At 39.6% G+C, this 23,551-nt stretch overlaps 2 protein-coding genes across 9 annotated transcripts in view; one reads left to right on the top strand and one right to left on the bottom strand.

The window, feature by feature from the left end:
* OFD1 (OFD1 centriole and centriolar satellite protein) overlaps positions 1-20,181 on the top strand; it is a 29,707-nt gene extending 9,526 nt beyond the window's left edge. For all 3 annotated transcript variants that reach the window (XM_048934668.1, XM_048934669.1, XM_048934670.1), the window contains 13 exons: positions 693-766; positions 1,452-1,543; positions 1,698-1,887; positions 2,595-2,725; positions 3,040-3,151; positions 4,546-5,154; positions 8,574-8,706; positions 11,568-11,668; positions 15,751-15,870; positions 16,914-17,065; positions 18,101-18,262; positions 19,002-19,072; positions 20,077-20,181. In XM_048934668.1, the coding sequence (XP_048790625.1) occupies positions 693-766; positions 1,452-1,543; positions 1,698-1,887; positions 2,595-2,725; positions 3,040-3,151; positions 4,546-5,154; positions 8,574-8,706; positions 11,568-11,668; positions 15,751-15,870; positions 16,914-17,065; positions 18,101-18,262; positions 19,002-19,072; positions 20,077-20,122 (1,993 nt within the window). In that variant the 3' untranslated portion in view covers positions 20,123-20,181. The remainder of the gene's footprint in view (positions 1-692; positions 767-1,451; positions 1,544-1,697; positions 1,888-2,594; positions 2,726-3,039; positions 3,152-4,545; positions 5,155-8,573; positions 8,707-11,567; positions 11,669-15,750; positions 15,871-16,913; positions 17,066-18,100; positions 18,263-19,001; positions 19,073-20,076) is intronic.
* Positions 20,182-21,252: 1,071 nt separating this feature from the next.
* The window catches only part of GPM6B (glycoprotein M6B), a 110,107-nt gene continuing 107,808 nt past the window's right edge, over positions 21,253-23,551 (bottom strand). For all 6 annotated transcript variants that reach the window (XM_048934674.1, XM_048934679.1, XM_048934673.1 and 3 more), the window contains one exon: positions 21,253-23,162. In XM_048934674.1, the coding sequence (XP_048790631.1) occupies positions 23,013-23,162 (150 nt within the window). In that variant the 3' untranslated portion in view covers positions 21,253-23,012. The remainder of the gene's footprint in view (positions 23,163-23,551) is intronic.

Raw genomic sequence — 23,551 nt, 5'->3', positions numbered from 1 at the left:
AATACCTGGGCAGTGCTCAATGTCTGACTGGTTTGTGGTGGCATGCAGAGAAGCCAAGGGGACATTCATGGCCTGTACCATCCAACACCTTCATCCATTATCTGGATGATGACTCTGTGTGCTCTCAACAACTTTGAACATGAGGCTTAATTAAGGGGAATGGCTGCCACAACAAATGGTGGCGTTTCGATGCAGGTGGACTTTGGTAAACTTGGGGATTTTGCCAACATAAACCTTAGGGTTTTAACAAAGCTTAGTACACAGGGCAGAGAATCCTTCTGCAGTGGCACAAGTGGGGAGAAAGAATGGACTGAGCAGCAGCCTCTCTGGAAAGGACGTGGAAGTTTCAGTGAAAGTCAGGCTGATGTGATCCAACAGCGTGCTCTGGCAAATAAGGCCAACAGCACAGTGGGTCACATTAGCAGCAGCTTGGACAACAGGCTGAGGGGTTGTTTTCCCCCTATGGTACTGGTGTAGGCTGCACTCTGAATATCATGCCAAGTTTTGGGCCCCTCAGTTCAACAGAGTTGTGGAGAAGTTGAGAAGAGCCTAGTAGAGATCTGTGCAGGTAGTGAGGGTGACCTCTGAGAAGAGGTTTAGGGAGCACAGTTTGTTTAATCTATTGTAGGCCAGGCTTGATGATCTGGGAGCATCCTGAAGCTGCTTGAAGTTTTCAATCTTCTTGCTTCTAGATACCAGCTTGAATTAAAAGAAGAATATATAGCCAGAACCAATAAAGTTACTGAAGATGAGAAAAAAAATAAAGGTAACCATCTCTCTGTGACTAATACAGCAGCCATTGAGAGCATTTACTAACAGGTATCAAAGCAGCACAGTTACTGAACAGTGACAGTGTTCAGTAACATAGGTGTTGGTGGCCAGAAAAGCCACCAACTCAGGTGGTGTCAACTTTGAAAATCATGTAGCCAGATCCAGTGGCAGGTCAGCAACTCCTTGCAGTTTAAAATGCAGTGAGAACCAGGAGCTGGTGCTTCACACGGAGGCTGAAAGCCTGCTTTTTCAGTTTCCCAGCTCTTTCTGAAGTTGTCCCAGCTCACTCATTTCCTAATTGAACTCTGGTACAGCCTGATTGAATCGTTGCCAGCTTCTAAATTTATTGTGCACGAGATGTTTAACCAAAGCTTGAGAAGAGAGCTGAGACAGATAGCATGTTTAGACTTCTAAGTTGGGGTCATGTGAAAGAAACGATATATCATGTGCATATGAATTTGATTTACTTAATTCTGAAATAGTTTTACACATGCATTGTATATACTCATGCAGTGATTTACATAATTTTGAAGGTGTATGTATACATGCATGACATTCAGTTATTATAAATTTTTGAATTAAATTGAATGTTGGACTTAGCAAGTTAAATTTTTTTGCTGATGCAGTCTTTAATGTAATTGTCTATTAATTTAATTCATCATTTGTAATCCTCCCTACAGAGAAGGCTATGCTTTTGCGTGAAGAAGCTGTTGCTGTTAACTCCAAAAAGGAAGAACTCAAGCAAGCTGTGTCACGCACCAAAGAACTTGAGGTGATGTTAAACATAAATTTAGAGAAACTGTATTCTAATAACTGCATGTGAGCTACATTTATAAAAATATAAGTGAAATAAAAACCAGCTTATAGTATAACAGTTTTTCTTTAGAAACATCTTCATAAACTTCTAAATTGTTCTTTATCTGCAGCTGGATTTGGAGTCAGTGAAGGCTCAGGTTCTGTTGGTAAATAAACAGAATCAGTTGTTGACAGAAAAACTGAAAGAGGTATCAGACTATCCCTTGCTAAAGGAGGAGAAACTGGAGCTCCAAGTGCAGAATAAACTACTTAGGCAACAGCTGGATGAGACTCGCACTGAGAACCAGCATCTTCGAGACAGTCAGTGTGAATGATTTAATGCTTTTCTTGTTTGTGTTTCCCTTTGTGTTTTTCTTTAGAAATACATTTTCATTGAAAGACATTCTTTGTATTATGCGTGCTGTTAGTTGGCACTAACCCTCCAGCTGATGAATCTAAGTCCCTGACATTATATTTTCTTCAATATATCTGTGTAGTAGAAATCCTGAACTATCTATCTATAATAACATGAATATCCCTTCCATCTCTGGAAAAGTATGATGTTTCCAATAATAGCACTAATATGGTTAATAATGGTAAAAATAATATTGCATCTTGAAGGGTGAGCCTGTGTGGAACCAGGATTTGGACTCCTGGCTTTTGGGTCCTTTCCTTTCCAACTCAGAACATTCTTTGATTTTTTGTCTGTAGTTGTAAAGTGCTGATTATTTTTAATGTGCACCTGAGATTACTGGAAGGTAGAGATGTATACACCAGTTAGGTGGGGTTATGTGTTTTCCTTTTATAGTAGGACGATGTGTCTAGTTCTTAAGCAACTATGTGAACAAAAACTTCAGTCCTTCGTAAAAGAAAGAAAAAATCTTATGTACTTGCTTCAAACGAAGCCTAATTTTAGAAGACTTTGCTATGTCCTTGAAAACAAACGAGCTTTAAGTTTCTAAGAGATATCTTATAGAGAAGTGAACAATTACTCTATGTTAAACTCTGATATTTCTCTTTTGTGGAAGAACTGTCCCAGCCTTCTGCAGAGCACCTGGCCTGTCAAGCAGAGCTGAGGAAGGTGGAACATTCCAGGAGGCTGGTGATGGATGAATTTGAAAGTCATAAGCAGTTTTCAGAAAAGCAGCTCCAAAGTGAGGTAAATGATTCTTTCTTATTCTTGTCATCTTGTTAACAATTATCTGTGTACCTGTGCAGGTTGCTCTGCAGGTAGTTAGGGGAATGCTTTGCATTTTGCCCGTTTTTATAACTTGCAGAAACAAGGAAGCAACAACAAACTTCAGCCAACCAAACAACCTGAGTAAGTCTTTTCAAGCCATTAAGTTGTCAGTGCTGACTTTCACGGGTTTTGCTGGACCTGAAGAACACTTAGAAAGAAATGAGCATTCAAACAGTTGAGATTATTCCACTTTTAAGAATTACTCTCTCTTTTTTCCTCTGGATCTGCTTTAGGTTGAGCGTTCTGCCCAGTTAAAGACCCAGCTGTTGGACTCTGAAGCTACTGTCAGGAAGTTAAATATGCAGGTTGAAGATCTGAAACTACAGTTGAAACAAACACAGGCAGGTTTGTGTCTTGTACTAAAGAAGTCCTTTGTGAAGTTTGCTTACCTAATCAATGTAAGGACTTCCAGATTCTGAGAAAATCCTTCAGGTAAAATATTGCCATGGAGTGTGTTTCAAGTTTAAAGTTAAAATCAGTTTAAAAGCCTTAAAACTGCACTTTCAGAAAACAAACACATAGGAGGAGTAGAAAAATGTTCTTCTTGGATCACTTACGTTCTTTTTATTGTCTCTGTTTCAACTCAGGATAAAGACATTAATATCTGGTGATAACATGGTCTTTTTTTTTCACGGGGGTGAATTGTGTTTTAATGCATTTTGGTTCGGGAATGTTCATAGTAAGAATATTTGTATTTCATCACTCACTATTTAAATCTAACTTTTAAATGGTCGTTGCCAAAACTAATAACTTAAGCACCTCACACAGACATTAGGAAGGCAAATATATTTTGTAAGGCAATTCAGCCCGCTGAAGAAATATAATTCTAAAGATGCCTGTCAAGTTGCTGCTATCAAGCATGATAACTTTCATTTTTGGTACAAGTGCAAATAAATTAAAAACAGAGAATAGAATTCTGCAATGATTATACATTGCATAGAATATGTTGCACCATAATTCAGTACATGCAATGCCTTCTGTTATTCACTAGACCAATATGTGTATTTTCATATATGGCATAACTAACAGTACTGTTTGTAATCAGAAATTCATCAGTGTCAAAATAACAAATATATTTTAATTTAATGAAGAAGTTCTGCTTGGAATTCTACTTTGCAGCATTGTTAACGATGTTATTGAAGAACCATTTAGATAGAATAAAAATAAAGTGGTAATTTTGCTTAGAAAGATGGGTCTTTAGGGCATACTGAAACATGCAGGCGAAGCAGGAAGCTGACAGTTCTGGAAATTTCAATGTAACTCATGATTTTTGAGGAATATTTTTTATGTTTTTATTATTTTAATAACCCATTTGAATGTGTTGGGTTACTTTTTCCTTATTTCTTTTTGATCTAAATAGAGGCAGACTTTTAGCCTACCTTGTGTCCAGCATACTGTAATAACGTGATTGGATATACTGCATCCAAAGGGGTGACATTTTGTTTCCTTTTTTAAACACAACTGAATTAATGACAACAAAAAAACTGTTTGGTTAAAATATGTTTATAAGATAGAGTTCTACATGGAGGAATTACATCTGAAGTTAATTAAATTGATGATAATTTGCAGCTATGTGGCTACATAAAAATGCATTTAAACTAGTACACTGAATTCTCAAAATTTGAATAAATCCATTTTAAAATTATTTTGATGAAAGAAAGTGCCATGTGTTATTACTTCTGATTAGTTATGGATCTCTCTCTTTGTCTTATCTGTCACTCACATTCTTGATCTGGAAGCTCTGGAAAATGAAGTGTATCGGAACCCCAAGCCTTCGCTCGTTGATCGCTCTGTCATTGACCTCATTGATGATAGGATTGTACCTCATGATATTTATACAGAGAGCATATTCCTGAAGAATCCCATTGTGAGTGATGTGGTCAAGGGAAGTGCTGTGCCAAGAGCTGGCTGTCACCAGCAGTTACAGACACGTAGTGCTTCTCCAGATTCTGACCTGGAGTGCATGGCGCAAACCTGGGCTAGAATAAAAGAACTGGAAAAAGAGGCAGAGTATTTGGAAGAAGCCTACAGAAATTACCAGCATAGGATAATGCAGGATACAACTGCAAGCAGAACACCAAGAAAGATGCAGTCCCCTTTACCTCTCCAGTGTGCTGTCAGTAGAGTCCCCTTGACTATGCAGTGTGAACTTTTGGAGGATAATCCTGGCTCCCAGCATTCTCTGAGCAGTCCAAGAGGTGAAAAATATGTTGGAAGACATGAGCAGCCCGATGCCTTTAAAAATCCTTCAACACCACCACACAAAGGAGTGCCTCCTCCTAAATGCCGTTCTTCTACTCCTGTCTACAAATTGGAAAGAGTTCTCAATAACAAGAACCTTTCAGATGGTAAGTTACAAACGTTACTATGGGATCTGATTGGAGTTCCTCTTGCATGACTCAAAAGGAAAGGTTTAGCACTGGTTACCTTTCACTCATCAGTTTATTTTCTAAGGAGCAGGACAATCATAGCTGCCCCTTAGCAGGGATCACCTGCTCCAGCCCCTGCCCCAGCAGGACACCCAGAGCAGGGTGCCATCCCCACATGCAGGTGGCTTTTGGAGATCTCCAGGGAGGAGGCTGCAGCCTCTGAGCAGTCTGGATTAGTGCTCCATCAGCTGCAAAGCACAGAAGTGCTGCCTGGTGTCAGAGAAAGTAGGAGACAGAATGTGCTAGCTGTTAGGAATATCCATTCTTTGTGGAAACAATCCCTAAAGAAATACATGGAGGGAGGCTGCATGCACTGCTCTTAGTTTAGGTAGTTTTAAAGGTGAGGCTATTTCATCTCATTCGTGACACGTGTAACCCAATTATATGCAGAGATTGTTTCAGAAGTTGCTATTCAGTATAACTACTTTGGAACACTACTAGAAGTGGTTAATTGTGATTAATCTTCTATCTATATTCTTACCTTTTCATGTAGTTACTGCAGTTTCACATGCACAGCAGAAGGCTGCATCATCTGGCTTCCATTAGATTCTCTTTTCCAACCTGAAAGGTGTAGAATTGCTTTTATTCTATTGGCTGTGGCATTGTCATCAGTATTCCTGAGCAATTGTGAGGGAGAAAGGATTAGTGTTTGGTCTTGAGTTTGGAATATTTTAATTTGCTATTAGTGCCTAAGAATTATTCAGTAACTTTTTTTAAGTGGCAGTACTCAGAAAAGAGAGTGAAATAGAAAACAATTGAAGATTTCAAAGAAAACATGTTCTTCTGTTTCAAATCTGCAGTACATCTGCTTTTTGAATCATGCAGTTCTTGTCGCTCGCTCTATATCAAAATGGATTTAATAGAATGAAAAAAATACTAACATAAATACTAAGGACAGCTTCTGAATAAAAGAAACACGAGAAGGGCAGCTGAGTTTGGAAGAGCGTTGGCTGAGGTGAGCTAGTGGAAAATATGAAGGGCAATGAGTGATGTGGAGAGGGCAAAAAGGGATTGATTGATCAGTGCTTCACAGACCACAGAATCCTATGATGTCTGAAGAAAACAGAAGGAAGTACTTCTTCATATCATGAATAATTTGTGGAATTTATTGCTTCTGTGGCAACAGAACTAAATGGGAAAATAAAACATCCCTACTGGGAGGGCCTGGAAGGTGGTGGTGGCAGGGATTTGTGGCCAGAGGCGAGATATCCCTGTTCTCATTTTCCTGTTTCCAAACATTTAATAACAGACGCTCTTGGAAATACGCTACATCTGAACTATTGTGGCTCTCCTTGTGTTTAAACTCCTCCAGCAGTTTAAAAAGAAAAAATGTGTGGTTTCTTCAGTACATTCCTAAATTCTTCAGATAAACTTCCTCAGGTCTTGCCACCTCCAACTATGCTAAGTGTATTAACTATTCTCTCTCTCTCTCCCTCCTTGTTTGTTTGTTTGTTTGTTTGTTGAGCTACTGTCTGCTTCCAGAATTAACAGCATCCCATTTGTCATAGTGTTGTGAAGGTTGAAGCAAATAAGTGACCATTTTTTAATTTCTTTTTCTTTTATCATGGAAGGGTGGACCTGCCTTCTCCTATTATTACTTACTTATCTGTTAAAGCACTACTGCATGATGAAAGCACAAGCTCCTGGAGTGTGTTTTGAAGTAGATTTTTGTTTCAGAAAGCAGGAAAATGAGTAGAGAAGTAGAGATTTTTAGATGAAATTTTCATTTTCAAGAAGAAACAAATAATGGGACAATGGATTTAGATGAAGAAAGCTTTTTTAAAAAGCTGAGGAAACTGGTGACCAAGTGTGCTGTGAAGATGCTGAAAGAAAAGATGAGCTGCAAGTTATTTGACAATCTGGACAACAGACTATTCAAATTAGAAAGAAAGACATTTATAGTGAGACATCAATGCAGATTGATCCTGTAGCTCTTAAATATCAGGAAGTGCAAAAAGTAACACAAAGGATACGTGAGTGCAAATAAATATGAAAGTCATTTTGGCCCTGGAGCATGCCCAGAGAAGGGCAACAAAGCTGTGAGGGGTCTGGACACAAGTCTTATGGGGAGCAACTAAGGGAAATGGGATTGTTCAGACTGGAAAAGAGGAGGCTCAGGGGAGCCCCCATTGCTCTACAACTGCCTGAAAGGAGGCTGTGGTGAGGTGGAGATTTACCACTTCTCCCAGGTAATAGCGATGAGAGGTGATGGCCTCAAGTTGCACCAGGGGAGGTTCAGATCAGATGTTAGGAAGAAATTTCTTCTCAGAAAGAGTGGTGGGACAGTGGCACAGGCTGCCCAGAAAGGTGGTGGAGTCATCACCCCTGGAGGTGTTCAAGAACTGTGTGGATGTGGCACTGAGGGATGTGATTAGTGGATGGTATTGGTGGTAGGTGGGCAGTTGGTCTAGATAATCTGAGTGGTCTTTTCCAACCTTAACGATTCTTTACTTCTATAATTCTACCATTTGCAAGCTTGATTAAAAGCCTTTTTAAGGCATTGTTAGTTTTTTTTTTTTTTCCCTTGGTTTCCATGGAAGCTCAAGGTTACTCCTGTCATACAGTCTGTGGCATCCTTCCCTGATAACAAGTAAGGGGATAAGATCTTCAAAATTTTTCTTCTTTCCTTTATCATCCATTTTCATTAATCTGTAGAAAATGAATGCTCTACTTTGTTTCCTAATGAAGAATGGCCTTTGAGAGACCTCAAGCATTGTCTTTTTCTGGTCTAGTATGCATATTGCTAGCTTAGAATACAGATCAGCTACGTCTTCACTTGATGCCCAGTATGGGAAAAATTCTTAGGTATTTGGCAAAAGGGTTGGATTTTGTGAGGAACAGGAAAGTATTACGGGGAGCTGTTAATCATAGGACTCGTGAGCAGAAAATTTATGATAGCAAAGTATTGTAGAGGAGAATTCAACTACAGGGGGAAAAAGATTAGAAACAGGACTTGGGTAGCTGTAGGCATGAGAAAATGATTTATTTAAAGGCATCACTGCTTAAAAGTAATTTAAAAAATTGAAATGTTGGTTGGTTTGTGAGAGGGAGGAGAAGGGGCAGACCGGGAGGGTGCTTTTGGGTCACCAGCAGATCTGAAATGCCAAACTCTGTTTTCCAGACAAAGTAGCTCTGCTTTTCTCAGATCCTACACTGCTGGAAATAAACAGTACGAGAAAATTCATATTGCTTACAGAATTGGATGTTAGCAGCCCTGCAGTGGCAATGCATGCACAGTGCAGTTATACATGGTTTGTGGAAACCAGGCTCATCTGACAAGTCGAAGGATGAATAAATGATTAATACAATTTGTGTTTTGCTTTTTTCTTATTGTGCAGGTGCCAGTGACTCTTACCTTGCCTCTTCCCAGCGGAGTGTCGATCAGGTGCTTTCTCCTATTTCAAAGCCACACATTCTTTCACGTTCTGAGTCTCTTTCTTCCTCACCATCCAGTCATGGAGAGAAAATTAGGTAACTTCATTTACGAAACAACATTTTAACCTGCATTTTAAGGAGAAAAAAACCCACCCACAAAACTACATGGTAGTAGCTGCTTTTACAATTCAAAGAAGCCATGAATTTTATGTCGTAACTTCTCTAAGGGTGGGTAACATTCCCATCCTCAGAATGTCCTCTCCCTTTCACATTTTCCATATAAAACTTCTCATGTCAGTGTTCTGATGAACATCTGAATGCTGTTCTTTAAAACAAAGTGTGGTGTGGGTCATCATGTTTCAAAAACGCTGCAGGATGTAAATCTATAGTGTCAGTTAGGTTCTGTTTGATTTTATTTCCTTACACAGAAAACCACTTTCAGGCAGCTGAATAGAAGATTTGTTGCTAATAAATTATGTGAAACAAGTAGATGGAAATGTAATTCTAGCAGTTTGCTCACATGAGCTCTATTGGGATTTGACAGATGTGACTCTTTAGTGGGCTTCTGCATCATCTGTGCACGTATGAACCTGATAAGACTAACAGTAAATTCTGATGTTGTCGACTAACATGAAAACAAACCTCATTTCATAAGACAGTTGACTCTTTAGAGGGATACACTTCATCAAGCTGTAATGCTAACATGTTCTTTTCTACTAAAATCATCTTAGTGTGCCTGCAGAACTTTTCCCAGAATAGGAATTTGCAGTCTTCTTTACATGTGTGATGGGTAGCAGACCTTTTCTCTTGTTCTTTGTGTTTTAAGGTCTTTGCTGAGTAAATGAATAACTCTGAAAAAATTAAGCTGCACAGAGGTCTTCTCTTTTTTTCTGTCTTTCTAATTTCCATATATAAAATTATTCTGTAACTAGTGGTTACCAGTGCCTCCACTTTCCAAGACTGAAAATCTTGATTCTTCAGTAAAAGCTCAACTGTTCAGTATCTGATGTGTCATTTCCTAGGAAAAGACACTTGAATCAGAGTCTTGCTTGCCTTCGTTCCAGATTTTATTGCTGTGGAAAGATGGTTGTGCTAGGGCAGCTCTAGTGGTCATTTGTAGGGCTCGTATTTTCTTGCTTAATATGCATTTAGTGTAGAGACAGTCTCTCCTGTAGTTAGAATTTTGGAAGAGTCTTTATGTTCTTGGCCTTGAAAAGAAGCTATTGAGATTTTTAGGGACTGTGAGATTAATTCTGACGTTGGTGTTTGCCTTCCCATGGCTCTCCTTTGTCTGTTCATTCACGTTTTCTACAGCGTGCATCAGGTTTGCTGCATTGCTGTGACAGAACTTAGAAAGGGAATGCTGAGTGGTAACTTACATGTTAGGATTTTATGGGAAAATGCTCCGATGCTGTGAGGAAATGTACTTCTTTGAAGGGCATTGGAGAATCTGAACTACAAAAAGGAATCCACTGTGGGAACAGTAAGCAGTATGACCGAGTTGTGTTAGAGAGAATAGGCAGTGGGTGGTGGCTGCTTTCTTGGGTTCCTTGCGACAGATCGAGGATGTGTGGTCCCAATAGTTTTGTCAGACTTCCTGCTTTCCCAAGACATCTTTAAAGGGAAAATGTTGTTTTGTTTAGGATTTTGGAGGGTTTTTGTGCGCTGCGCTATTTTCTGTTGCTTTAAGTATTTGAGAAATGCCATGTGTGGGCTTCTCCACTTAGCTCCCATTATTAGGCAAAAGCCACATTACTGATGTCTGCTGTGGGATTAGTTCTGTGACCTGCAGGTTTTAAGTGATGATGGGAACCTAAGTGAAAAGAAAGGAAAGATGCTGTTATAACACCAGTAAACCATTAAGTTTGACTTCTGTCAGTGGGGAAGAACTGCTTCTCTGATCAGGGCCTTCTTGTTTATTTATATTTCAAAATATGAGCGGTGTGAAGGAAGCCAGTAAATACAGACAGGAAGACTGGAGTTACAAGGCAGATGAATGATCTGACCGTTCCTTTTTCATATATGGCTGAAGCTGACTGAGGCTTGATAGTGGTTTTAGGCTTAAAGTAATTTTATACACTAACAAAATAGTTAAGATGGTGTTGGTTGCTTTTTGTTTGTAGCTTAATGGTCATTCTGAGCTTAAGTCTTGCGATTTATTTGGTGTAAATGGGGCAGCATACCAGCTTGTACTGAACATGTCTCATTACAGGGGTATGGTTTTTTCATTCTCTGCTTTTAGCCCTATGGAAGACCTGAACTGCTTAGAAATTCTAAGCACAAACATATTTATGGAAGGGTGAAAAGCAACAGCTGGTGTGTAGTAAGCTCCTTTGTACAGCGCTGCTGATGAATTGGTGACCTGCACTACTTTTGCTATTCTGATTCTGGTCAGTTTAGTAGAAAGGTCACGTGGGAGATACCATTCTTTCACATCATCTTTCTGATTAGATAAACGGGGATTTAGAATGAGGGCACTAACCCCATTTCTTATTGAATTCTCACCCCTGTGTGTATGTTTTGCCAGACACGTAATCCTAATACGTTTCAAACGCATCTGTTAAAATGGCATCGAAATGGGAATTAGTTGAACACAGAGCCAAAAGGAGGCTTTTTGGTGGTTTGTTTTTTTTTTTTTTTTAATTTTCAATTGACTGTGTGTCACACTGTTGCATGTCTATTGTTTCAGTCCAGTGCCTTTATGTCATGTGTAGGACTTGGGGAAAGGCTGTGGGGGCAGTGCCTTATAGCAGAGAGCTGTCATTCAGTAGAAGTTAGAGATGTGTATTTGCTACCATAACTTTGGAGGCAGAAAGCTGCAGTGTTTTGCTTGCATGAGTTTTACATATGGTTTAATGGGTTGCTATGCATGTAAATAAACCTGTATTTAAACCTCAAACTACTTTTTGCTTAAAAGTTGTATTTTAAATTATTTACCTTCTTCCTCTTTCTTTCAGACTTCAGAATCAACAGATAGATAACCGAGATTTCAGTGGTAGTCCAAAACCAGAGAAACTGGTATATGAGGACCTTGAAGAGTACATTTCTCCTCTTGAATGTAAGTTTTAGTGCAATTTTAGACAGTTTATTTAACACCGTAGGGTTTGAGAGTTGCAAGACAATTGTCTTGATAGTTTAAAACTGTAGCCAGAAATGAGAAATTCCAGCTCATGCTGGAAATAAGGAAAAAGAAACTGGCTCAGGTAATGAATTCTTTTTCTTCTTATTTGCATCTTTAGAAGAGGATACGGAGTAATAAATAGATGCTAAATTCTCATTGGTTTTGAAATTTGGGAACATTCTTGTTCAGAAGTCTTGCATAACCTTGTTCTGACTAATGCATGTCAGTCTAACACTTCCTTTAAAACTGTGAGGGTTTTGCTTGTTAGTTTGTTTTAAGGAAAGCATGCTAAGTGTGTAAGCAAACCTGAGGCCTTATTGTATTTGCTGCATAAAACAAAATCACAAGGAGTGGTTTTCATTGACAGTATTGGAGCAGTGTTAGCGAGTTGTAATTCTGCAGATACATTTTTGGAGCTATTACTGCTCATGTTGAGTTTTCCTTCAGTAACTGAGGCCTAGGTTATGAGTTAGAATTTACTTTTGAAATATGTATAAATGTGCAAGGAACTCTTGAAATTATTTTGGCATTGATCAGCATCATGGAGCATGTTTGGAACATGGTTAAGTTTCTGAAACACAATTTTTATCTTTTTATTTATTTGTTTGTTTCTTTAATTTTTTGGATCAACTTTGCTAGCAGGGGGAATTTTGTCACTGTGTTGTCTTTCGTGTTGTGTGCTGCAGAAATGTTTTCTTTTTTTATGCACTGGAGTCAGTTGTAGAAAATTTCACATGTAAGGAAGGGACTGTAGAAAAAAGAGAATAATAGAAGTTAATGTTCTTTATTGCCATTTGTGTATGAAGACACAAATAGAAGCACAGTTGTGGGCTTAATTTCCTGGTTTCTCAGCATTTGAAGAACCTATTACTGGTGGGCCTGAGCAGCTTTATCTCCTATGGAAACATGAGTTTAATTTAAGTAAAATTATCAGTGAGAAGGATGTGAATAGTATGCTTTAACACCTTCCTCATTTCCAAAATTCATCATGTCTATAAAGTCTTGAGACTGACAGATGTCATTGGATCATACATCATTCACAAACTGGTAGTGAAGAGCTGGTTGTTATATGGGAGACAGAGAACAACTGAGTTTCAAGAAAATATGCTTCACTGGTGTGTTTTCTCAAGTTGCTTTCACATTAGAGATTTTTAGGAACACATTTCAATTTTATTGTGTCACATATGTGAATGGACCAGCATTTTCTTGGCAGCTGGGCCTGAGTACCTGCTGTGCCCAAATAACTTATTGCCACTGTATCATTCAATGGCACATGGTAGTCAGTAGGAATGATATTATGAATTTGCATACATCAACGATTTCTAAATTAACAGTACTTTAGTTGAGTCAGACTGCCTGAATTCTCATGATCTAGAAGAGGAATCAGAATGGCTAAAAAAGGGGGGACAGTAACTTGGGGGAAACTATGAGGGAAGAACATAAAATCCAAGTAAACATAGTACATAAGGTATGAGTGGGAAAGAAAGGAAATTGGTGAGAGTACAAAAAAAAAATCAATGGAGTGAAGGAGATACCACAGAATATGGGGTGCCCAACACAAGGAGCTGTAGGAGTGGGTTCAAAGGAAGGCCATGAAGATGATCAGAGGGCTGGAGCACCTCTCCTATGAGGACAGGCTGAGAGAGCTGGGGCTCTTCAGCCTGGAGAAGAAAAAGCTAGGGAACCTTAAAGTGGCCTTCCAGTACATGAAGGGGCCTACAGGAAAGCTGGGGAGGGACTTTTTTGTGTCCCTCACAAAAAAGACTGTGTAAGAGACAGGATGAGGGGAAGTGGTTTTAAACTCAAAGAAGGTAGATTTTGACTACACATTAGGAAGAAGCTCTTTACCATGAGGGTGGTGAAACACCAGAATAGGTTGCCCAGAGAGGTTGTGGATGCCCCATCCCTGGAGGGAGGCATTCAAGGCCAGGCTGGATGGAGCTTGGAGCAACCTGGTCGAGTGGGAGGTTTCCCTGCCTATAGCAGGGGGTTGGAACTAGGTGATCTTAAAGGTCCCAAACCATTCTATGATTCTATGGTTTTAAGGTGACAGAAGAGAATGTGGAAAGCCTTGTAGCCATACTTTGAGTGAGCTTATCATGGTTTTATGATTTTTGGTTATCGGTATTCCACATCATAACGTCATGTAGTGCACCGGGAGTTTAATTGTTAATGCTCCAGTTCTGGGCACCTGTCTGGAAGAGAAAAAGAACTGCACACCCCAGGGGGCTTTGCAGTCAGAGAGGAGATAGAACTCCTGGCAAGGTCACCCGATGCGCTCTTCTTCATCTGCTCTCCTCCCTGCTGCTCAACCAGACTGCGCATCTCACCTCAGTGTTATGGTGAGGCCTGTCCACTTTTCGGACATTCTCTCTCACTGTATTTGAGACAGAGCTTTAGCAAGAACTGGTTGGGTGTCAGCTGCAATTACTTTGAGTTATGTGCTAGTCTTAAGGATGTGTTGCATCTCTTTCTGTCCATCTTTACAGAAAGGAATGAATATGTGTGAGGAAGTTTGGTTTTTTTTTCACTACACAGTAACCATGGGTCTTACAGTACTGTTTTGTCTGTTTTTCCTGCTTATGCAGTCAACAGACTTCTAGAAATTAGAAACAGAAATTAGATGTTAATATTTAACCAGAACCTGTTTGTAATAGGATTCTTTTTTATCTATTTCAACGTTGCAAATACCCTGAAACATACCGATGCTTCACAGGGGAATAATTTTGATGTTGAAAACCTTATAATTTAAACCTGAAGAGAGGAGGAAGAAAAATAATAAAGGAAAACATTTTCTTTTGAGTGTAATAATCCATTATTATGGTCTTATGTAAAACATACGGAATTGAGTTGCCTTGGCAAAGCTGATAGCACCTCTTGTGGCTTGTGTAAAAAAGCTGAAAATATTCTCACCCATAGCAGAGAGGGTGGATGCCCTGTCCATGGAGGTGTTCAAGGTCAGGTTGGATGGGGCCCTGGGCAGCCTGGTCTAGTATTAAATGTAGAGGTTGGAGGCCCTGCGTGTGGCAGGAGGCTTGGAGCTTCATGATCCTTGAGGTCCCTTCCAGCTGAAGCCATTCTATGGTACCAGTGCTAGGCTGGCACTTGGGCATAACTTTTCTGTGATGCCTTCGTCTAAAAATTCCTGTACAATAATTTTAATTGAAGAGATTCAGACCACGCTGAGAGAGAGACTGCTCAGTTTGGATGTGTTGTCGTCATACAAAATACTTCAGTATTTACTGCAGTGTGGAGAAATGTTTGAAACCTCAGTAGTATCTGGAAGATGGAACATTTATATTCTCTAGGCCTCGACCCAAAATGTGAGGAGATATGTGAGGTATCTGTACTGTGTTACATGAAATGTTTGGAAATATGGTTCTGTGTGTTTTGTGTCGGCTGCCTACCACAAGTGGCAACGTTTTGCAGTCTCCTGTAATGCTGGGATAATAGCAGTTTGTGTATTTTGCAAATAAATCTTAAAGATGGAATTGAGTACAAGTACAGCAGTTGCCTTTTTTTATTCAGAGCCATTTTTCACACGTGAAAGTATAATGCAGAGTATTTGAGTTAACATTATCCATCCTGTGCCCTGAAGAAGGCAAGGATCCTAATAAAATATGGGATCAAGTAATTAAAAGTTATTTTATGTGCGTGAAATGGATGAGTTAAGTTTGGACGTGTAATTTTTTTGCGATCCGTGTCATGATTATGTAAAGAAATGAAAACATTTTGGTTTTCTATTATATATTTATTCATGATTGTGTTTTGGCTTGGTAAACAGATGCGTTCCAATAGCTAATTTAAAAACTAACAATTCGGTAATTAAATAAGCAAGCACAGCCTCTGATAATTCTTCATCCTCAGGGACACGGTCAAGTTTCCATGGAAGGAAAATGCTCAATTAGTGCTTATATTTATGAGCTCTAATGCAGCCATTCCCACACTTTGTGTCCATTCCTTTGCTCCGCTATTGTGATTACAGAATAATGAAGCCATTGTTCGCATTTCTTCTCCAGATCAGGGGGACATTCCAGAGCAGTGTGAAAGTGATGTCTTGCATCCATCTGGGGACACTGTCAATGGAAACCATGTCACAGCCACTGTGCGAGCAACAGCCACTTCTCCGCAGGACTTGAGTGAGTTCTCAGCTCAGAAACAAAAGTGAATGCCCCTTTTAGATGTCAACTGCGCAAAACAAAAAGCTAAATATTGAACATTCTGTAGGTCTGGGTGCTAAAGTGATTGAAAACTTATCCCAAAAGCATTATGAAGTAAAGAAGAAGGAATGTTTTCTTTTCTTTACTCCATGAGGATGACTTTTGTCGCCCTAATCTTGGTTAAACGCGTTTTTAATTAAAAGATTTTTATACTGTCTCCCCCCCTCCCTTCTTTCTCCAACTTCTCCGGAGAGGATTTTGATTTTTCTTTTCACCTTTTTTTACAATGATTATTGAATATTGTCTCTGTTCTTGGATATTTTCTGTACTCTATGTGTGGACTATTCCTATTTTTCTCTTCACTCTGTTCCCAAACTGCGTTACCACAATGCTGATTTAATTCTTTGGGTGGGCAGAGGTGATTGCAATGCAGCATATGCAGCTTTTCTAGTTGTGCTGGCTAGCAACACTCTACTTTTATTTAGAGAAGAGCTTGCTAGCTTCTAACCCAGTTGCCCAGTTTTTGGTTTGCCCATCAAATTGCCGTCTAAGTGCTGTTCCACTTATGTGGCTTTTCAGTTTGCTGGTCACATAGGCAGTCTGTCTTGCAGTAATGTTAAGAGATTTTTAAAGTACTTTGCTTTATAAAGAATTAGATCCAACCACATTGCTGAGAGGGAAAGAATATAGCATGGGCTGTAAGGTAACAGATTTAATGAGAAAGTTCAAGATTGGAATGAGAATTGCAGAGAGAGATTTGCCAGCTCTGCAGCCCCCACTCGGGTTCTCCCGTTCAACTCTTGGGCAGTCATACATCAGGCTGAAATGTATTGAAGTGGAAAAAAACGCTGCCAGATATATAACTGTGGTATATGTATTAAAAAAAAAATAAATAAAAATCCAGTTGTTTTTCATTTACCCTTAATGCTATCCAGGAACCTGTAACTCACTTGAGTGCTACTGTAGTAGGTTACAGAAGTATACATGAATCATATCAGAGAGGTTGAAATAATTTTTCACAGCTGTGTTGGATCAAAGAGAGACTGAAGAACAAAATACAGAAGACAAACACTGGGAAGAGGAGAAGAAGACCGGAGAAGAAAGGAGAGAGGGAGAACAACAGGGAAGAGGGGAAAGGGAGCAAAATGAAATGGAAGAGCTGAAGAACGAGACGGTGATTAAATATTTTAATTTCTGACAGTAATGGGGCTTTGTACTGCCATATTATTTTAGAAGTTAAAATAGATGTGGGTTGGAAATAGATTTTATTTTTCTATTTTTATTTTTAGACAAAAGTAGTAGAGGCAAAGTTCTTTAATATGTTTGTATGACTAACCAAAGGATCTTGCTAGAATCATAGAATGGCCTGGGTTGAAAAGGACCACAATGATCATCTAGTTTTAATCCCCCTGCTGTGTGCAGGGTTGTCAACCACCAGACCAGGCTGCCCAGAGCCACATCCAGCCTTCATCATTGAAGCTAGAGCTTGTTATGCCAAGTAACTTTTCCACTGGAAATGGATGCTTTTTATTCAATTCTTCATGTTAATGATTCATGTTCATACAGTTTCGTATTGAGAATGCAAGTGTCACCAGATGACAAGCGATACGCTTGTCATCTATCTGGTCTGCACTTGCTGCTGTGTGACATCACCAGAACGTCTTAATGTCCATCTGTTCATTAGCCTTCATCAGGGTAACTACCCTAGCTAGGGTGTCTACGGGGTAGCAGAGGTTATAAGGCGACTGTATGGAGTTTAAATCCTTTTGAACTAATGAGCACATACTGAAATAGCGTTCTGGCCTTTTGGGTACTGTATAGTGTTTCTTTTTTTTGCTCCCCGGCTGCCTTTCTTCTTCCTCTTCCCACTCTTAAGACCTCAGTTAATTCATTTCAGTGAATCACACAGCCTCTCAGTGTCAGCTCATCTTCTTCAGTCCACATGCAGTTGTCCACCTCAGCCATGCTCTTCGGCCATAGAGAGAAGGACCTCAGTCCTCAAAATGTTTTAGGCATCCTGACAAAGAGGGTTTTTTGAATGATGCTTCTTGAATTTGACACTTGATTTTGAACTGCATGTAGCAGATGTAATGCTGTTTATGCTAGCACATTTCACCAAGTTTTTGCATTAAACCCTGCAGATGTTTAGGTGTAAAGGTAATTTTTGACCTGATAGGTGTTTAATTTAATTTTTTTTTTTGTCTTAAAGTTGATCCAGGACTCGATGAAAATGGATGAAGAAGATAAGGGAGAAAAATGTGAAAGCAATAATTCTGGTGTTGAAGAAGTTGTAAAGCATTCTACTCCAAACCCATTAGAAAAATACATGAAAATAATTCAGCAGAGGAGAGAGCAGGAACTGGCACATGAGGTGATTATTCTTACAAGGGGCCCTCAAAGTATTGATATATATGTATTTTTAGGTATCAGTGTTTAAGCATAAATATGCCCTCAATTTTTAAAATCCTGTGTTTAAATATGGTATTTTGAAATCCTAACTAAAATGCAGCAGTTTGGATCTGTAAAGGTCAGTTTGCATTCCACTACCACAGCTGACCACATTGACAGCTCGAGGATGGAAGGTTTAGATCAGATGTCAGGGGGGAGCCCTTTACAGAGAGAGTGGTGAGGTGCTGGAACAGGCTGCCCAGAGAGGCTGTAAATGCCCCGTCCCTGGAGGTGTTCAATGCCAGGATGGATGGGGCCTGGGCAGCCTGTTCTAATGCCAGATCTAGAGGTTGGAGGCCTGTGGAATTTGGTTGGAATTTGATGACCCTTGGGTGCCCTTCCCACCCAAGCCGTTCTATGATTCTGTGACAGAATTCAGCCTGGCAGAAAGAGAAATGTGGCCTGACAGAGCAAGAGCATGGGTAAACATGGCTTCGATGATGAACGATGATGAACTGCTGCATACTTCAGTCACTGTCCCAGACTGTTATTCCAAAGCTCCGTCATTCTACATGCAGTCCTTCATTGGCAAAAATGAGCTGGCTCTCCCGAGTGATTTTTATTTTCAGTTAGGTGCCCTAAAGAGCGGAAGCAATTATTACTTGCTTAAACCTTGATTTAAGAATCAGTTACAAAAAGTGTGTTTTCCTCTTGGCTGCCAGGATTCAAAAAAGGAAGAAATACAGGACGTATCACTCATAGAGGGAATCACATCTAGTGAGAAAGACGACAGGTAAGGATCATACATTTCTTCTAACGACTTCTGTTAATAAATACAGCGTGAATTAGGGCTAAGAAGAAATCTGCCTCTCAAAAAACAAAATAAAAAGCAATAAGCTAGTAATAAAAAGTAAAAATATTGGAATAACTGAGGATCTTCCCAATTTTTATACAGGTAAGTTGTGAAATTAGAGTCCAGGAACCTACAATCCATGATCTGTTTCAATAGCTGTTGCAATTAAAACTCTTATCTGCAGCTGAGCAGTGTCTCAGTTTCTTTACATAGAAGTGAAGCCTGAGGGATTCTTCTTGGGTAATGACCCGATGCAAATGTGTCTGTGCTGTACCTAGCAGGTAGTCTGTTATTTGCATTGCCTCCAGCTTTGATTTACTGGAAGCATCGTGGACTTCTGACAAACTGGTTCACACGCTATTTCAGAGAGTTTTATGACAGCCTGTGCACGTCCTACATTTCCTGTGGTGTACTTCTAGAGATCAATAAAGATACGTTGCCTTTAGTTCTTATATAGGGGATAAATATCTCCATGGCAGGGGAAAAATACCTCTATCAATCCAATATTTTGATTTATTCGAAGATGTACAAGTGAAAATGTTTCTAAGGAAAAAGTAGAGTGCATTCAAAAATTATTTATATATATTATATATATACAATTCAGTATGATCTGTCCCTTTGAAGTGCTACTGTACATACCAGCCCCTATGCTGGTTCTTCTGAATTACACCTGGATGGTGTTCTTTTCAGTGGGTGAGGGTGAGCACGACAGAAGTACGAGATGGGAGTGCCAGCAGATAGGGGAGGTGGCCCACGCTCACTGCTAAAGGCTCGCTTACTCAGTTCACAGGAGCAGCACAGACGGATGTCAGCTGAAGTGGTGATTATGTGCAGGCTCTGAAATTGTGTTGAACTTTTAACTTCCACTTTAAAACAATGTATTTAAAAAAAGAAGCTACTTAAGACTCATGCCATATTTTCCTCCCCTTCCGTCCCGCATACAGCGCTGCAGGCATTTCTCATGGAGACGATGATGACAACTTCTGGTGAACGACAGCAAGTGTTTGGGTTTTTGTTTTTAACTACAATAAAAATGTTTTTAAAACATCTTTCTGGCTGCAAATGAAGTCATAGTAAGCCCTAGGCCCAGGCATTGCAAGCTGTGCAGTTACGAATGAATAAAGCTGATGCTGAAGTCCCACTGCTTCAGTCACTGCACTCCAAGAGTCCCAATGCATTACTGATGCAGGTGGAAGAGGAAGCACTGTAAATTGGTGTGTCCAGTGAATGGCCTTGGCCTTGAATCCCTAGAGTCTTCTGCAGCTTTTGAGGTGCTGTTCCTGCCCTCCCCCTCCTTCCTCACCACTTACCAACTGCAGGTCAGTGCAGAAGTAACTTCTTGTTACACATACACACAGTTGTATGTTTTTAGAAGCATCTGGTGGGAGACCCTTGGCTCGTGTGACAGAGCATTAACTTGCTTGTTACTGCTGCAGCAGCAGAAGTGAACACTTCTAAAGCAGCCTTATGTCTCACTTTGTTGGTATTCACCAGCCCAGAACGGAGAGATTCAGATAAATATGCTATTTGACTCACCTTTATTTAAGCTTTGCATTTTGTAGGTAGAGTATAGGCAAGATTGTTAAACTTTATTTACAGTATAAAATACAGTATTTTTATCAATGGAGTAATTCTAGCTGGCAGCATATAGTACAACTTGCAATGTGCTGAGGCTGCTTCTCCTCCCCTACCTTAGAAGAACGTGAAGCCCAGTTTGACAGAACATAGGGGCAAAACATGAAGGTCTGCCTTGAATTCATACGGATTCCCATGAATGAGACAAACTTGACTTTTTGAAATGGAGAATAAAAAACATTTCCAGGCTCGACTAACTTTATATGCTGCCAAATTTACAAAAAGAGCTTCATTTTGTCTGCTGTCAGGAAGGGGAGGGATAGTGCTTGGTGCTTTACGCTGACCTGGAACAACTACCAGTGCTCCATGCGAGGAAAGCTCGCTGACTTACCACGCTGAAGCACACACCTACAGGGCAGCGTCCTGCTCTGCATTACCAAATGGATAACAATGAACAGAATGTGCTTCACTTCAGATAGAGATAATAAAACAGATGAGCTGGTATAGAGTAGCTACGGGTCTGTTTAAAATAAGCATACCACGAGTGTTGTCTATTATCTACAAATATTTATTTTAACACTTGGATGTAACTACAGGAAGCCCTTGGCACTGATAGAAAATATTGATTCACTGTTAGGTTACAAAAATTTATACATAGCAAAATTTAATGCTCTTTACATAAAAATATTAGACTACTTAAACAAAACTTCAAAAACTCCCAGTAATAGCTACACTGAATTAGAAAAGAATTAGGCTTTAAGACACTGCCTCCATTATTACCCTTATGCAAACACTGGGCTAGAACATCACCTGCATTGCCGTAGAAATGTCTCCTTCATGCAACAGGTAAGAACATACACTAGGCTATTTGTCATATTTGCTCTACACCGACCAACTCTGACCCCCTTTTAAACTGTAAAATCAGACTTCAATATTTAACAAAAAAGAAATTATATTTGCAGTTAACACCCCTCCCCCCCCCCCAAAAAATGCCTCTTTTAAATCCGACTTCAGGAAATTTTGTGCTTCCTTTGACTTATACTCAGCAAGCAGTCAAAACTATCGAACCACACGTCAGCATAACATGGGTATGACTCAGATACTCTTTTTTTCCCCCCAAACGAATGATGCATTTTACTTTTCCCCCAACATTTATATATATATATATATATCATATAGAACAAACACCAAATATACCATCACTAATACTCAAGATATCACTGAAAGCTTCTGAAATAAAACATATTAATTAGAAGGCAGACTTCTATGGGAAATGACTTTAAGATGGCACCGGTTTGCGTCGTCGTTTTCTGAACACCACGTTTTCTTAATGTGCTAATGAATTTGTAAAAAGGAAAACACGTAAGCACTGACTATAAATTTGCTAAGCACCAAGATAGAGAAAGGTGGACATCCTGTGTTCTGTTTTATGGCTGTCGTCGTTACTGTTTGTGTCAAACTCTGCAAACTTTCTCATCTGCTCATTTGGAGTAGTCACATCAGCGTCATTTTAATAAGGTAACACTTTTCACTTACAATGTAGGATAATGGTCTCCTGCCGCTATATAAATGCTAAGACATTTATAGAAAATAAATATTAAGGCAAAGCTGACATTTATTTTCAAAGAAGGGGATCATTATCCAGATCCAAGCGTCTACATTCCATTAAATAGTTAATAAAAAGATTAACACTTGGGACAGCTGCGCAACACTCGGGTAAGCACAGGGGAGCGACTGCTGCATCGTACAAAAGTGTGGCACAAAAGTAGATGGCTGTTCCTGTGGCCCGTGTAAAGAGTGTTCAGAGTGCCCTATTGCAGCTTAGGAAATGCTGCAGCAGCCGTGCTTTCCAATGAGCACATGCTGCTGTCAGAAATCGCATCCAGCCGCAGATTCGTGTGGCATATAAACCGAGATCCTAAATCACGCGTCATACACGTGCCTGTGTCTAAGGGCTGCACAAATCCCTACTGCTTGCTGGCTTGGAGCACCCGCCACAGTTTTGTGCAGGACTTCACACTGCACGTCAAATAGCAAATATCAAAAGTCTCGAAGAATAATTTGGTCACTCATTGTGAAGTGTTGCCTTTTAAAATGCCTGGAATAAAACCTCCATTCTCTGTATGAAAGGATGGAAGATTACCCATGGGAACATTTCCCTACGAACGTGTTCCAGGAGCTTGAACGTGAAGCTTTTACACTTCTCTATAATTTTGTTTGGTAGACACACATCTTACTGCAGAGCAGCTATTTGTTGATTTGTCAGAGCTACAGAATTCTTCTGCTGAATTACTGTGGCAACCATTTATGTGTAAGAATTGAGTTGCTCTTTTGACCGAGACTGGATATCCTGAAGCTCCTGCTCTTCTTTTGCTTTGATATCTTGGTAGGCCTGCATTTTGCTTGCATCCTTTAAGTAGGCCCAGTTAGAAGACAGTATCATGAGGAAGTGGATCTGGAAGAGAAGGGTGAGCATGATGGCTAGTGAGCATGTCAAGAGGCAAAGCAAGCTGCTAGTTAGATTAATAGACGCTCTTTACAATAACAACCAAAAAAAAGTTACTCTACGTTAATAAGCATTCTGTTATTAAAACAAGCACAGAGGCTATTTCCAAAGGTCTCTAGAATTCTGCATGCTAATTTTGAGGTTGGTTATTCACAACTTAGAGAAAGTTAGTATCGTGGTAATTAAATGAGCTACAGGGTTGGACGGATCAATTAAAATGCAGAATGGGGGGAAGTGAGAAAAATAAACGTTTGTTTGTACGTGGCAATTTAGAACATCTGCAAACTGGAGGTGCTCAGAAAAACTGCTTCCTAAGGTGGTGGTGCTTATGTATACTC

The sequence above is a fragment of the Lagopus muta genome, chromosome 1 (genome assembly GCF_023343835.1).
Source record: "Lagopus muta isolate bLagMut1 chromosome 1, bLagMut1 primary, whole genome shotgun sequence".
Lineage (NCBI taxonomy): Eukaryota > Metazoa > Chordata > Aves > Galliformes > Phasianidae > Lagopus > Lagopus muta.
This window is presented reverse-complemented; position numbering and strand designations above follow the sequence as displayed.